Genomic DNA, 15,860 nt, shown 5'->3' with positions numbered 1-15,860 from the left:
AGCTCAATAGAGCTCTGACTCTTTGTCAGCCTGGTTACAGTGCTGAAAAGAAACCTGGAGTTGTTCTTATTTTCTTCAATTAGTGATGAGTAGTAAGATGCCCTAGCTTTACGGAGGGCTTTTTTATAGAGCAACAGACTCTTTTTCCAGGCTAAGTGAAGATCTTCTAAATTAGTGAGACGCCATTTCCTCTCCAACTTACGGGTTATCTGCTTTAAGCTGCGAGTTTGTGAGTTATACCACGGAGTCAGGCACTTCTGATTCAAGGCTCTCTTTTTCAGAGGAGCTATAGCATCCAAAGTTGTGCTCAGTGAGGATGTAAAACTACTGACGAGATACTCTATCTCACTTACAGAGTTTAGGTAGCTACTCTGCACTGTGTTGGTATATGGCATTAGAGAACATAAAGAAGGAATCATATCCTTAAACATAGTTACAGCGCTTTCTGAAAGACTTCTAGTGTAATGAAACTTATTCCCCACTGCTGGGTAGTCCATCAGAGTAAATGTAAATGTTATTAAGAAATTATCAGACAGAAGGGAGTTTTCAGGGAATACTGTTAAGTCTTCTATTTCCATACCATAATGTTGTGTGGGCCGCTGAAGAGGAGGTACTGCTGGCCCACCACCACTAGAGGGCGCCCTAGTAAACGGACTGTCTTTGGTTCTCAAGGAGCACCTGGTGGCTAAGGACGAACCGCGGGATTTAGACGGGCTTATCGATCTTGTCATACGGTTGGACAACCGGTTAGAAGAACGTCGGCGGGAACGAGACGAAGGGCGTGGCCGGGCACGCGCCGTCCCTCTCCCTTCCGGTTCCGACCGCGCTCCGCCTTCCCCACGCTCCACGGCCCCTGCGCTCCGTGGGGCCACAGCTCCCCCTACTGACGAAGCTATGGACACGAGTAGGGCAACATTTAGGGCACCAGCTGCACAGAGGAGACGGGCCCATGGAGCTTGTTTTGTTTGTGGTGCACTAGAGCACCATGTGAGAGACTGCCCCGAGCGGTTACAACACCAACGCCCGCCCCTAGAGACTGGGCTAGGGGTGGGCCGAGACATTCACGTGGGACACACCCACATTGCTACACGACTCCCAGTCACGATCCTGTATGAGGATTTAACCCTGAAGGCCCCAGCACTGGTGGACACGGGCTCTGAGGGGAATCTGTTGGACTGCAAATGGGCCAGGGAGATAGGGCTCCCTCTGGTGGCGCTTACCTCGCCTGTGCAGGTTCGAGCACTAGATGGCTCCCTGCTCCCTCCGATCACACATAAGACACCACCTGTAACGCTGGTGGTGTCAGGAAACCACCGGGAGGTGATCGAGTTTTTTGTGACTCAGGCCACTTCCCGTGTGGTTTTAGGCTTTCCCTGGATGTTGAAGCACAATCCCCGGATTGATTGGCCGTCCGGGGTAGTGGTTCAGTGGAGCGAGACCTGCCATCGGGTGTGTCTAGGTTCCTCGGTTCCTCCCGGCTCCCATGCTAAGGAGGAGGTCAGAGTCCCGCCCAATCTGGGGACGGTGCCGGTGGAGTACCACGACCTTGTCGACGTGTTCAGCAAGGATCTGGCGCTCACACTCCCCCCCCACCGTCCGTACGATTGTGCCATCGATTTGGTTCCAGGCAGTGGGTTCCCGTCCAGTAGACTGTACAACCTCTCACGGCCTGAGCGCGAATCAATGGAGACCTACATCCGGGACTCGTTAGCTGCCGGGTTGATCCGAAATTCCACCTCCCCGATGGGCGCAGGTTTCTTTTTCGTGGGTAAAAAAGATGGCGGACTTCGTCCATGCATCGATTATAGGGGGCTGAACAAAATCACGGTTCGCAACCGATACCCGTTACCCCTGTTGGATTCGGTGTTCACGCCCCTGCATGGAGCCAAGATTTTTACCAAGCTTGATCTTAGAAACGCGTATCATCTGGTTCGGATCCGGAAGGGAGACGAGTGGAAGACGGCATTCAACACCCCCTTAGGTCACTTTGAGTACCTGGTCATGCCGTTCGGCCTCACAAACGCCCCCGCGACGTTCCAAGCCTTGGTTAACGACGTATTGCGGGACTTCCTGCACCGGTTCGTCTTCGTATATCTAGACGATATACTCATCTTTTCTCCGGATCCTGAGACTCATGTCCGGCATGTACGTCAGGTCCTGCAGCGGTTGTTAGAGAACCGGCTGTTTGTGAAGGGCGAGAAGTGTGAGTTCCACCGCACTTCTTTGTCCTTCCTGGGGTTCATCATCTCCTCCAACTCCGTCGCTCCTGATCCGGCCAAGGTTGCGGCGGTGAGAGACTGGCCCCAACCAACAAGCCGTAGGAAGTTGCAACAGTTCCTAGGCTTTGCTAATTTCTACAGGAGGTTCATTAAGGGCTACAGGCTGGTAGTTAGCCCCCTGACAGCCCTGACCTCACCAAAAGTTCCCTTCACCTGGTCGGATCGGTGCGATGCCGCGTTTAAGGAGTTGAAACGGAGCCGTCGGATCCCCCGGAACCCATCATCCCGGAGTCCGCTATCGTGGCCGCCCTCACCTGGGACGTGGAGAAAACCGTCCGGGAGGCCCTGACATGAGACCCGGACCCCGGAACTGGACCGAAGAACAAACTCTACGTCCCACCAGAAGCCAGGGCTGCAGTTCTGGACTTCTGTCACGGTTCTAAGCTCTCCTGTCACCCTGGGGTGCGAAGAACCGTGGCAGTCGTCCGGCAGCGCTTCTGGTGGGCGTCCCTGGAGGCCGACGTCCGGGGTTACATCCAGGCCTGTACCACCTGTGCCAGGGGCAAGGCGGATCACCGTAAGACACCGGGATTGCTACAGCCGCTGCCCGTGCCTCATCGCCCCTGGTCCCACATCGGCCTGGATTTTGTCACGGGTCTCCCGCCGTCCCAGGGAAACACCGTCGTCCTCACGATAGTGGACCGATTCTCCAAGGCGGCCCACTTCGTGGCCCTCCCGAAGCTCCCAACGGCCCAGGAGACAGCGGACCTCCTAGTCCACCACGTCGTCCGTCTGCATGGGATACCATCAGACATCGTCTCCGATAGCGGTCCCCAGTTCTCCTCGCAGGTTTGGAGGAGCTTTTGCCGGGAACTGGGGGCCACGGTCAGTTTCTCGTCCGGGTACCACCCCCAGACCAACGGACAAGCAGAACGGGCAAACCAGGAGATGGAGCAAACCTTGCGCTGTGTGACAGCCGCGCACCCGACGGCCTGGAGTACCCACCTGGCCTGGATCGAGTACGCGCACAACAGTCAAGTGTCGTCCGCCACCGGCCTCTCCCCCTTTGAGGTGTGTTTGGGGTATCAACCCCCGTTGTTTCCGGTGGTTGAGGGGGAGGTCGGTGTGCCCTCGGTCCAGGCCCACCTACGGAAGTGCCGTTGGGTGTGGCGTGCCGCCCGTTCTGCTTTGTTGAAGGCCCGGACGAGGGCGAAGAACCATGCAGACCGGCGGCGGGCCCCGGCTCCCACGTATCGTCCAGGGCAGGAGGTCTGGTTGTCCACCAAAGACATTCCCCTTCAAGTGGACTCCCCGAAACTGCAAGAACGATACATCGGCCCCTACAAAATACTCAAGGTCATCAATCCCGCCGCAGTGAGGCTCCGGCTTCCGGCCTCACTGCGGATTCACCCGGTATTCCATGTGTCAAGGATTAAACCCCATCACACCTCACCCCTCTGCACTCCGGGTCCGGCGCCACCTCCTGCCCGGATCATCGACGGAGAGCCAGCTTGGACCGTGCGCTGGCTCCTTGACGTCCGACGAATGGGCCGGGGTTTTCAGTATCTGGTGGACTGGGAGGGGTACGGCCCCGAAGAACGCTCCTGGGTGAAGAAGGGCTTCATCCTGGACCCGGCCCTCCTGGCCGACTTCTACCGTCGCCACCCTGACAAACCTGGTCGTGCGCCAGGAGGCGCCCGTTGAGGGGGGGGTCCTGTTGTGTGGGCCGCTGAAGAGGAGGTACTGCTGGCCCACCACCACTAGAGGGCGCCCTGCCTGGAGTGCGGGCTCCAGGCACCGGAGGGCGCTGCCGCCTTACAGGAGCAGCCAGGATGACAGCTGTCACCCATCACCGGAGACAGCTGATCCCAATCACTACGGAGGTATATCAGCAGGACGGCATCTCCACCTCATTTGCCGAGATATCGTTTCTACCAGAGAGGTAACGTATCAAAGCAAATAGAGTGCATCTTTTGGATTGAGCTAGTTTTTTTGGATTACTGTTCCAACGAGAGGTGGAGGTACCTTTCCTGCTGTTCGGAGTCCTGGGTGCATACGCGCCCGCATCTAACTGTTCTTTGCTCCTCGCCAGCAGTACCAGGTCCGACACGCGGAGGCAGTGGCCACCTGGGAGTTCGGGACTTGGCGGCTCCAGTATTCCCGGGGTCCTGTGCCGGAGGAAGCCGTGTGGTTCCGGTCTTACCTTGGAGAGGCGTCTCCTATTTTCGAGCCTGCCCACACGACACTTTTGTGAATTGACTGTTGTCCATTGCTGTGATTGGTTGTATTCGTTGTGCACATTCACAACAGTAAAGCGTTGTTATTTTGACTTACTCCATTGTCCGTTCATTTGCGCCCCCTGTTGTGGGTCCGTGTTCCTACACTTTCCCAACACCATAAGTCAGAACAAGATCTAAGATATGATTAAAGTGGTGGGTGGACTCATTTACATTTTGAGCAAAGCCAGTTGAGTCTAATAATAGATTAAATGCAGTGTTGAGGCTGTCATTCTCAGCATCTGTGTGGATGTTAAAATCGCCCACTATAATTATCTTATCTGAGCTAAGCACTAAGTCAGACAAAAGGTCTGAAAATTCACAGAGAAACTCACAGTAATGACCAGGTGGACGATAGATAATAACAAATAAAACTGGTTTTTGGGACTTCCAGTTTGGATGGACAAGACTAAGAGTCAAGCTTTCAAATGAAATAAAGCTCTGTCTGGGTTTTTGATTAATTAATAAGATGGAATGGAAGATTGCTGCTAATCCTCTGCCTCGGCCCGAGCTACGAGCATTCTGGCAGTTAGTGTGACTCGGGGGTGTTGACTCATTTAAACTAACATATTCATCCTGCTGTAACCAGGTTTCTGTAAGGCAGAATAAATCAATATGTTGATCAATTATTATATAATTTACTAACAGGGACTTAGAAGAGAGAGACCTAATGTTTAATAGACCACATTTAACTGTTTTAGTCTGTGGTGCAGTTGAAGGTGCTATATTATTTTTTCTTTTTGAATTTTTATGCTTAAATAGATTTTTACTGGTTATTGGTGGTCTGGGAGCAGGCACCGTCTCTACGGGGATGGGGTAATGAGGGGATGGCAGGGGGAGAGAAGCTGTAGAGAGGTGTGTAAGACTACAACTCTGCTTCCTGGTCCCAACCCTGGATAGTCACGGTTTGGAGGATTTAAGAAAATTGGCCAGATTTCTAGAAATGAGAGCTGCTCCATCCAAAGTGGGATGGATGCCGTCTCTCCTAACAAGACCAGGTTTTCCCCAGAAGCTTTGCCAATTATCTATGAAGCCCACCTCATTTTTTGGACACCACTCCGACAGCCAGCAATTCAAGGAGAACATGCGGCTAAACATGTCACTCCCGGTCCGATGGTGGAGGGGCCCAGAGAAAACTCCAGAGTCCGACATTGTTTTTGCAAAGTTACACACTGATTCAATGTTAATTTTAGTGACCTCCGATTGGCGTAACTGGGTGTCATTACTGCCGACGTGAATTACAATCTTACCAAATTTATGCTTAGCCTTAGCCAGCAGTTTCAAATTTCCTTCAATGTCGCCTGCTCTGGCCCCCGGAAGACAATTGACTATGGTTGCTGGTGTCGCTAACTTCACATTTCTCAAAACAGAGTCGCCAATAACCAGAGTTTGATCCTCAGCGGGTGTGTCGCCGAGTGGGGAAAAACGGTTAGAAATGTGAATGGGTTGGCGGTGTACACAGGGCTTCTGTTTAGGGCTACGCTTCCTCCTCACAGTCACCCAGTCGGCCTGCTTTCCCGGCTGCTCGGGATCTGCCAGAGGGATACTAACGGTGGCTAAGCTACCTTGGTCCACACCAACTACAGGGGCCTGGCTAGCTGTAGGATTTTCCAAGGTGCGGAGCCGAGTCTCCAATTCGCCCAGCCTGGCCTCCAAAGCTACGAATAAGCTACACTTATTACAAGTACCATTACTGCTAAACGAGGCCGAGGAATAACTAAACATTTCACACCCAGAGCAGAAAAGTGCGGGAGAGACAGGAGAAGCCGCCATGCTAAACCGACTAAGAGCTAGTAGCTACGCTAAGCTAGCGGATTCCTAAAAACACACAAAGTGAATAATGTGTAAATAATTTAGAGGTGATTCAGCAGAGGGAGTGCTTTAGTTCCCATGTTAGAAGACAGAAAGTAACTGGCTAATTAATGCTATTATATGTAGCAAAAAGAACACTTCTTGTCACCAGTGAAAAGGCAAAAACATCAAAAGTGCCTGGTTACATGGACTGCTTTGTTTACCTCACTGAATGCAAATATACTTTGTAAATTGACACCATTTTTTCTACAAGAAGGTCAGGACCGGTTGATCCTACCTGCCCAGATGGAACATATCCTGCGGGCTATGTCCTCGACTCCTGGGGGTCTTGGTGTTTTGCATGCTTGGCGCCTTTTAATGTTGAGGATGTCGAGGATTTATTCATTTTTGGTCTCATGGCAGCAGGGCTGGTACTTTTTAGCTTATGTGCTGCCCTGATCTACTGGAAAATTGGCAAGACGGCGGCATCAACAATCACAGCCCCTCCGGACCCGGCACCACGAGGGGGCGTTTGGGGGCGACGCCCCCTCATGTCATCAACCTCGCCCCCTCGGATGTGAGAGTTATCAAAAATAAAAATAAAAAAGAAAGAAAAGAAATACTGGAAAATATAGCGCCTCGTAGTTTTTTAGTCCAATTTTGCATGCTTTTTTTTTTTTTTTTTTTTTTTTTAAACAGCGCATTGTGCTCTGCGTCTTCATCAAGCAGGCCGGTGTTCTGTCGAGATGACGGGACACTTGTTGCGGCAACGCGAAGGGAGAGCACGCGCATTGTGTTCTGCGTGTTTGTTTATAAGAATCTTCTCGCCCAGAAGAAAAAAGAGCGCCAACAACTACCCATAACTGTGTTCTTCACTCGGAAAAAGACACCTGCACCGAGGTGTGAGTGGAAAAAGGCGCGACAGGACGAAGAGGCGAGATCAGAGGAACTGTGAAATACCGGTCAGTCACTATTAATAATTTCTTATGTGTCCAACCTCGTAGGTTGATCGTTAAAATTAAATTTGTTAGTTCTAAAAGCCATCATAATTATTTAGTAATTTTTATTATATTTTATATTTATTATATATTATATTATATATATTTTATTGTATTAATTATTATTTATGAATTATTTTTTATTTCTCAAACAAATGTTTGGGCCTGAAAACAGGTTGATCTTATTTTCTACTAAGGATTGAACTTTGAGAGTGTTTACACACGAGAGAAAGTGAGAAAATGTTAATGCCTGTTTAGAAAAGTGTATAAAGTGTGTAGTGAGGGGTTTTACAGACTTAAAACGTCTATAATAATTGTAAAAAATAACTCTGACTACTTCGTGGATTTTGCCTATTGCGGGCTATTTTTAGAACGTAACTCCAACGATAAACGAGGGACCACTGTACATCTACATGAAAGGTTTATCTTTGACCCGTTGTGTGACATCATCCCAATTGCGCTGTGTTTGCACTTGTGATGGAGGGCTGTATGTAGGGTTAATCTACTGTCTTGTGTCGTTTCTCAGATCAGTTGTTGGTTTGGTTTTGTGGTATGCAGGAGATCACTTGACCGAGGGTCTATACGTTCAAATAATAATTAAAAAAAAATACTGTCATCACTCTTTACGCTTACTCAGTCAGTCTCTTACAACGGTGTAGCCTAAATACACGAGCTTTCTTGGAGCGCACCCAATTCATTACGTACGCTCAGAGGCACGTCTCCTCCAGTGCGCACTTTTTTTTGTGGTGGGGGGGACCCCGCCCCCTGTGATAAACTCATCGCCCCTTTAATATTTTTTTTCTGGCGCCAGGCCTGGGCCCCTCGGTTGTCCGTCATGATTAACGAGGTTGGCAAGGCAGTGCATTCTCAGACTGTGTTGACTCTTGAACTCAGACGCAAACTGGATGACATCTTGGAGCTGATGCGTGCCTTGCAGTTGAAGCTGAAGGTTTTGGAGGCCGGTGAATATTCTTAATTCATAATTGGGAATATTCTTAATTCATAATTGGGATTTGGTTGTTCAAGTGGAACTGTTAAAAAGTGTTTTTCACTGCTCAGCTATAACACTTCAGGCTTATCTAGCCTCAAGGTCAATTGCCCACTGTTTACCTCCAGAGGAATTTATTCAGGCCTTGGTGAGATTATTCGGCTCTATTCTTATCTCAACCCACAAAGACAATAACTGACTTACACATGGACTGAAGCATGCTCCAGCTTCTCCTTTTACCTCCCTTCCTGCCCCCCCGTGACAGGCCCCCATCCTTCCCAAGCTGGCAGGTGGCGCGACTCCAGTTGCAGCGGCTACCAACACACTCACATCGCCTCAATTTGGAAAACGGACTGTTTCGAGTTTAGTGCACATAAACAATGTCAAATGTATGTTGTCCTAATTCTGATGTGTGCCATTATTATGGTAAACAAGTAATAATTGTGAATAAATTGCTGTTTGTATGTGGAATGTGAGAAGCGGAAATTGTTGTAATGACAATGATAATAAAAGCTAGCTATCTATCTATCTATCTATCTATCTATCTATCTATCTATCTATCTATCTATCTATCTATCTATCTATCTATCTATCTATCTATCTATCTATCTATCTATCTATCTATCTATCTATCTATCTATCTATCTATCTATCTATCTATCTATCTATCTATCTATCTATCTATCTATCTATCTATCTATCTATCTAAATGAATATACAGTTAGCCTTACCTTAGCCAAGCCATCATCTTCTCTTGTGATTGTCCCATATAGTGCATAGAATTTGAGTGCAGAGTAGGGGTTGGATTTCAGAGGTGAGCAGAGCAGTCAGGAGCTTGACTGATAATGTTTTAATATGACATTTAGGAAAAAGTAAACTCATCCTTTGATGTTATATCTACCATGAAAATCCATCCATCCAAGGGTGAGAAGCGATCTCACAACAGTCTTACTGTGAGGCATCAATTCTAACCACTAAGTCACTGTGCCGCCAATCTACCATGAAAATTCAAAGTAAAATCTAAACCAAATTACATAAAGTTGAACACCGCTTTGTCCTCACCCCATGCAAGAATCAAAACAGTGAATATCTCGAATCTGGTCAATTTCTTACCCTGGATTCATCAACGTGACCAAGGAAATGAAGTATGATCATGCAGACGATGAAGCTGGATTTGCTGACTTCAGGCAACTGCTGTTTGAATTCAAGAAATCAGACTGTGATGCAACGTGCCATCAACTTGTCTTTAGCAGCATATCCTAGTTCTACTTCATATTGAATCATTTTATACATCGACACTGAAGACACTGAAATCGTCTCCACAGCTTTTCCTGTTACATATTCATGTACAATCATTTGACAAACAGCACATTTTAAATGTATATTATGTCTCTTTTTCTTTCCACATTTCTCTTCAAGGTAGCCAACCAGGTGGTCCAGGCCCTCCTCACTCAGAAGGTTTGTCTTTGTCTTTTTTGATGCAACAGCATCTACTGCAGAGACACAAATGTCCATACTATATCTTTCATGAAAGTGTATTTCCGGTGTAGCTGTTACTGTCAGCACCTATGTAAATCCATCTGTCAGTCATCGTTATGTATCCATGTTTTATTTTGGGGGTTGTTTTTAGGACCTGAAAGAAGCGTGTGTGAAGCTGCGGACTCGTGTTTTTGACTTGGAGCAGCAAAATCGCATTCTGAGTGTTCTGTTTCAACAGCGTGTCAAAATGTCTGCAAGTCCTGTCTCCCAGGTAGGAACGAGGGGACACTGACAAAAACACTCTGCTGCGAGGCTGTTTGAATTTTACATGAGTGGCATTTTACTTCTAATGGTTACTAATGTTAAAAGGGGCCACACTGATCTGAATCTCAATCTGCACTCAGACATTAGTTCTTTTTTTATGCTTTAATTGAAGTGTAAAGGCCACTAAAATACTTTATTTCATTAAACACCATTTTATTTTCAAAATTAAGCCTACGAAAAGGAGGACTGGCCTCAAAATAGACATTTTTCTCTAAATTTTTTTCATTCACAAATTTTTAATTCAAAGTAGCAGTACAATAAAAGCCTATGTAAAAAGCAGTGTGTGTGTGTGTGTGTGTGTGTGTGTATGTGTGTGTGTCCACAGCTCCTATATGGGTAAAGAGGTGGAGTGTGGGTGAGACAGTGTGTCGGTTTGGGTGTTTATTAAATCATACTTTGCGGATCAAGTGGTGGTTTTCACAGTGGTTCAGCTTTAATGTGGGCATTAAAAATTATGACCCACTTATTTCCTCAGTATTCGTGGATTAATGACCTAGCATTATGAACCTACCCATAGCTGCTACAAATTCTACCATTAGCATCCAAAATTATATCACACAATAATTTCCCTTAAGGCACAGACACATCTTAGATTATTCCATCAGAGTTAACCACACAATAAGCCATATTATTACAGATATTTGTTCATAAAAAAGGGGCCTTCATAGTAGCTCCAGCTAGCAGTCTCTGACCGATCAGCGCTAACACAGGAGAAAACAAACCACAAATAAAAAAAAAAAAAACCACAAAAATCTGTCATTCCAAGAACCCAAAACCCATAATGTGTTAAAATAATGAGGATTTAGTGAATGTGAGAATGAACTTGATAACGATGATGTCTGAAAGACAATAAATACCTATTTAGTTTCTATCACTGGCTTTGATCCACCATGTTTTTATTTCTTCGATTTGCTCCAGCAGAAGGAAGGGTGTGTTCATATTTTCTGAGGCAGTACATCGTCCAACACAATTTGTTATCGTGACAGCTGCATGGAACGTCTTTACGGATTTGAGAAATTTGAATCATGAATGAACATTTGAGTTAACTAAGACTAATTGCAGACATAAATGCAGAACATACATCTCATGCCTCAGTTCTTCATGAATATGAGGATAAATCCTTCAGTGCCACTAGTCAGAGGACCAACTGAACCAATGCTTCTCTCGTCTTTGGTTTGAGGTAAATCAGTTTCTTGTAAAAGTTTTAGTTGTTGTAACTTGTGCAATTTTTCCAATATTCTACACAATTTAAAGCGTTTGGAATTTTAAAGAAAAATGTTGGTGGATTTAGGTACAGAAATGGTTCAGTTGGGGTTTTACTGGCTTGTGCTTAATTAAAACTACTTAATTGTTCTCGTGTACTGCAGGTCACAAACCCATTACCATCGCTTCTGACTATTTTTATGCTAATCGTGACAGGATGTAGTTCACGGTGAGGTTGACCTCCAACGCAGCTGGAGCTGTAAAGTGACAGTGCAGCAATCTAAGATGGAGCCGAGCATGCTAATTGGAAAACTCTCAACCTTACCGTGCCCAGAGATAATTGCTTAAAGCTGTAGCATACATTTTTTATGGAATGGGTCTGATTTTTTTTTATTTATTTATTAAAAAACCTGTTTCAATGACTGAAAACCCCCTAATATCAATATTTAGATGTGCAATCTGTTTGTGGGTATGAGACAGATGGGTAAGTGAGGTGGTGCATGGATCACCAACCGATCATACATATATCTGTCTGTCTATCTATCTATCTATAGAGAGAGAGAGAGAGAGAGAGAGAGAGAGAGAGAGAGAGAGAGAGAGAGAGAGAGAGAGAGAGAGAGAGAGAGAGAGAGATTGTGGTATTGCGTGTAGAAGTTTGAGGAAAAAAATGAATTTCATCCATTTTGGAATAAGCCTGTAACATAACAAAATGTGGAAAAAGTGAAGATAGATAGATAGATAGATAGATAGATAGATAGATAGATAGATAGATAGATAGATAGATAGATAGATAGATAGATAGATAGATAGATAGATAGATAGATAGATAGATAGATAGATAGATAGATAGATAGATAGATAGATAGATAGATAGATAGATAGATAGATAGATAGATAGATAGATAGATACTTTTAATGTCCCCATGGGGAAATTTGTCTTGGACGTCTCAAAAATCATGACCCATACAAAGATACAGAACAAGACATAAACAGTTCATAACAATAAATAAATAAATACATAAATAAAGAATAAAAATAAATAAAAAAACATACAAGTACTAAAACCTCCTAATGTGCCTGATTGTTAGCGGTGTTTATTATGATATTTGTTAAGGGCTATGATTGATATAGGAACAAAAGAGTTCCTATATCTATTCAGTCTGCAATGGGGGACTCTGAAACGCCGGCCCGATGGTAGCAACTCGTATTGCGTGTGCAGAACATGGGAGGAGTCAGAAAGAATTCTGTCCGCTTGCTTCATCACGCACTGATCAAAATTGACTGAGGATTGTTATACTGTTTCAAACCAATGATTTTCATTGCTGTGAGAACAAGGTAGTTTAATTTTGATCTTAGGGACACAGGAAGGTTCCCAAACCAAGTGGTTCTGTCATATCTTAGAATGCTTTCCAGAACTGCCTGATAAAACAGTAACATAATTTTTTGGTCGACTCCATGAAAACGCAAACGCCGTAGAAAATAGAGTCGTTGATTCAAGCGGGAACATAACCAGTCAACATGAGTGTTCCATGTGAGGGAGCTGTCTATACAGACACCAAGATATTTGTACGATTGCACCTGTGTGATTGGTTGCTGGTGTATAATTACAGGGTTGTGATTGCCAACTAACTTTGGGTCAAAAATGACTTCCTCTGTCTTTTTAACATTTAAAGTAAGGTAACTGGAATCACACCACTCAACAAACTGCCTCACCTCTGAATGATAGATATTCAAATCATCATTCTGTTGAAGTAAGCACAGAAGTGCTGAGTCGTCTGAATATTTAAAAATATAGTTCCCAGGGTGCTTGGCTGAACACTCATTAGTATATAAAGTAAAAAGGAGAGGTGAGCTCACACATCCCTGTGGTGCTCCAGTACTGATGTCTTTGATTTGGGACAGGCTAGAATTTACCTTAACCTGCTGTGTTTTGTTTGTCAAAAAAGAACAAAAATGAGGTGGGCTTCATAGATAATTGGCAAAGCTTCTGGGGAAAACCTGGTCTTGTTAGGAGAGACGGCATCCATCCCACTTTGGATGGAGCAGCTCTCATTTCTAGAAATCTGGCCAATTTTCTTAAATCCTCCAAACCGTGACTATCCAGGGTTGGGACCAGGAAGCAGAGTTGTAGTCTTACACACCTCTCTGCAGCTTCAATCCCCCTGCCATCCCCTCATTACCCCATCCCCTCATTACCCCATCCCCGTAGAGACGGTGCCTGCTCCCAGACCACCAACAACCAGTAAAAATCTATTTAAGCATAAAAATTAAAAAAGAAAAAATAATATAGCACCTTCAACTGCACCACAGACTAAAACAGTTAAATGTGGTCTATTAAACATTAGATCTCTCTCTTCTAAGTCCCTGTTAGTAAATGATATAACAATTGATCAACATATTGATTTATTCTGCCTAACAGAAACCTGGTTACAGCAGGATGAATATGTTAGTTTAAATGAGTCAACACCCCCGAGTCACAATAACTGCCAGAACGCTCGTAGCACGGGCCGAGGCGGAGGATTAGCAGCAATCTTCCACTCCAGCTTATTAATTAATCAAAAACCCAAACAGAGCTTTAATTCATTTGAAAGCTTATCTCTTAGTCTTGTCCATCCAAATTGGAAGTCCCAAAAACCAGTTTTATTTGTTGTTATCTATCGTCCTCCTGGTCGTTACTGTGAGTTTCTCTGTGAATTTTTGGACCTTTTGTCTGACTTAGTGCTTAGCTCAGATAAGATAATTATAGTGGGCGATTTTAACATCCACACAGATGCTGAGAATGACAGCCTCAACACTGCATTTAATCTATTATTAGACTCTATTGACTTTGCTCAAAATGTAAATGAGTCCACCCACCACTTTAATCATACCTTAGATCTTGTTCTGACTTATGGTATGGAAATTGAAGACTTAACAGTATTCCCTGAAAACCCCCTTCTGTCTGATCATTTCTTAATAACATTTACATTTACTCTGATGGACTACCCAGTAGTGGGGAATAAGTTTCATTACAGTAGAAGTCTTTCAGAAAGTGCTGTAACTAGGTTTAAGGATATGATTCCTTCTTTAAGTTCTCCAATGCCATATACCAACACAGGGCAGAGTAGCTACCTAAACTCTGTGAGTGAGATAGATTATCTCGTCAATAGTTTTATATCCTCATTGAAGACAACTTTGGATGCTGTAGCTCCTCTGAAAAAGAGAGCCTTAAATCAGAAGTGCCTGACTCCATGGTATAACTCACAAACTCGCAGCTTAAAGCAGATAACCTGTAAGTTGGAGAGGAAATGGCATCTCACTAATGTAGAAGATCTTCACTTAGCCTGGAAAAAGAATCTGTTGCTCTATAAAAAAGCCCTCCGTAAAGCTAGGACATCTTACTACTCATCACTAATTGAAGAAAATAAGAACAACCCCAGGTTTGTTTTCAGCACTGTATCCAGGCTGACAAAGAGTCAGAGCTCTATTGAGCCGAGTATTCCTTTAACTTTAACTAGTAATGACTTCATGACTTTCTTTGCTAATAAAATTTTAACTATTAGAGAAAAAATTACTCATAACCTTCCCAAAGACATATTGTTATCTTTGGCTGCTTTCAGTGATGTCGGTATTTGGTTCGGCTCTTTCTCTCCGATTGTTCTGTCTGAGTTATTTTCAATAGTTACTTCCTCCAAACCATCAACATGTCTATTAGACCCCATTCTTACCAGGCTGCTCAAGGAAGCCCTACCATTAATTAATGCTTCGATCTTAAATATGATCAATCTGTCTTTATTAGTTGGCTATGTACCACAGGCTTTTAAGGTGGCAGTAATTAAACCATTACTTAAAAAGCCATCACTTGACCCAGCTATCTTAGCTAATTATAGGCCAATCTCCAACCTTCCTTTTCTCTCAAAAATTCTTGAAAGGGTAGTTGTAAAACAGCTAACTGATCATCTGCAGAGGAATGGTCTATTTGAAGAGTTTCAGTCAGGGTTTAGAATTCATCATAGTACAGAAACAGCATTAGTGAAGGTTACAAATGATCTTCTTATGGCCTCAGACAGTGGACTCATCTCTGTGCTTGTTCTGTTAGACCTCAGTGCTGCTTTTGATACTGTTGACCATAAAATTTTATTACAGAGATTAGAGCATGCCATAGGTATTAAAGGCACTGCGCTGCGGTGGTTTGAATCATATTTATCTAATAGATTACAATTTGTTCATGTAAATGGGGAATCTTCTTCACAGACTAAGGTTAATTATGGAGTTCCACAAGGTTCTGTGCTAGGACCAATTTTATTCACTTTATACATGCTTCTCTTAGGCAGTATTATTAGACAGCATTGCTTAAATTTTCATTGTTACGCAGATGATACTCAGCTTTATCTATCCATGAAGCCAGAGGACACACACCAATTAGCTAAACTGCAGGATTGTCTTACAGACATAAAGACATGGATGACCTCTAATTTCCTGCTTTTAAACTCAGATAAAACTGAAGTTATTGTACTTGGCCCCACAAATCTTAGAAACATGGTGTCTAACCAGATCCTTACTCTGGATGGCATTACCCTGACCTCTAGTAATACTGTGAGAA

General features: G+C 44.5%; 1 protein-coding gene across 1 annotated transcript in view; it reads left to right on the top strand.

Moving 5' to 3' along the window:
• LOC117525028 (nck-associated protein 5-like) overlaps window positions 1-15,860 on the top strand; it is a 159,039-nt gene that overhangs the window by 39,326 nt on the left and 103,853 nt on the right. Inside the window, exons 5-6 of the mRNA XM_034186850.1 lie at window positions 9,692-9,730; window positions 9,903-10,022. Of these exons, the coding sequence (XP_034042741.1) occupies window positions 9,692-9,730; window positions 9,903-10,022 (159 nt within the window). The remainder of the gene's footprint in view (window positions 1-9,691; window positions 9,731-9,902; window positions 10,023-15,860) is intronic.

The sequence above is a fragment of the Thalassophryne amazonica genome, chromosome 14 (genome assembly GCF_902500255.1).
Source record: "Thalassophryne amazonica chromosome 14, fThaAma1.1, whole genome shotgun sequence".
NCBI classification, from domain to species: domain Eukaryota; kingdom Metazoa; phylum Chordata; class Actinopteri; order Batrachoidiformes; family Batrachoididae; genus Thalassophryne; species Thalassophryne amazonica.
Note: the sequence above shows the minus strand (reverse complement) of the source record. Positions and strands in the feature narration are given on the sequence as shown.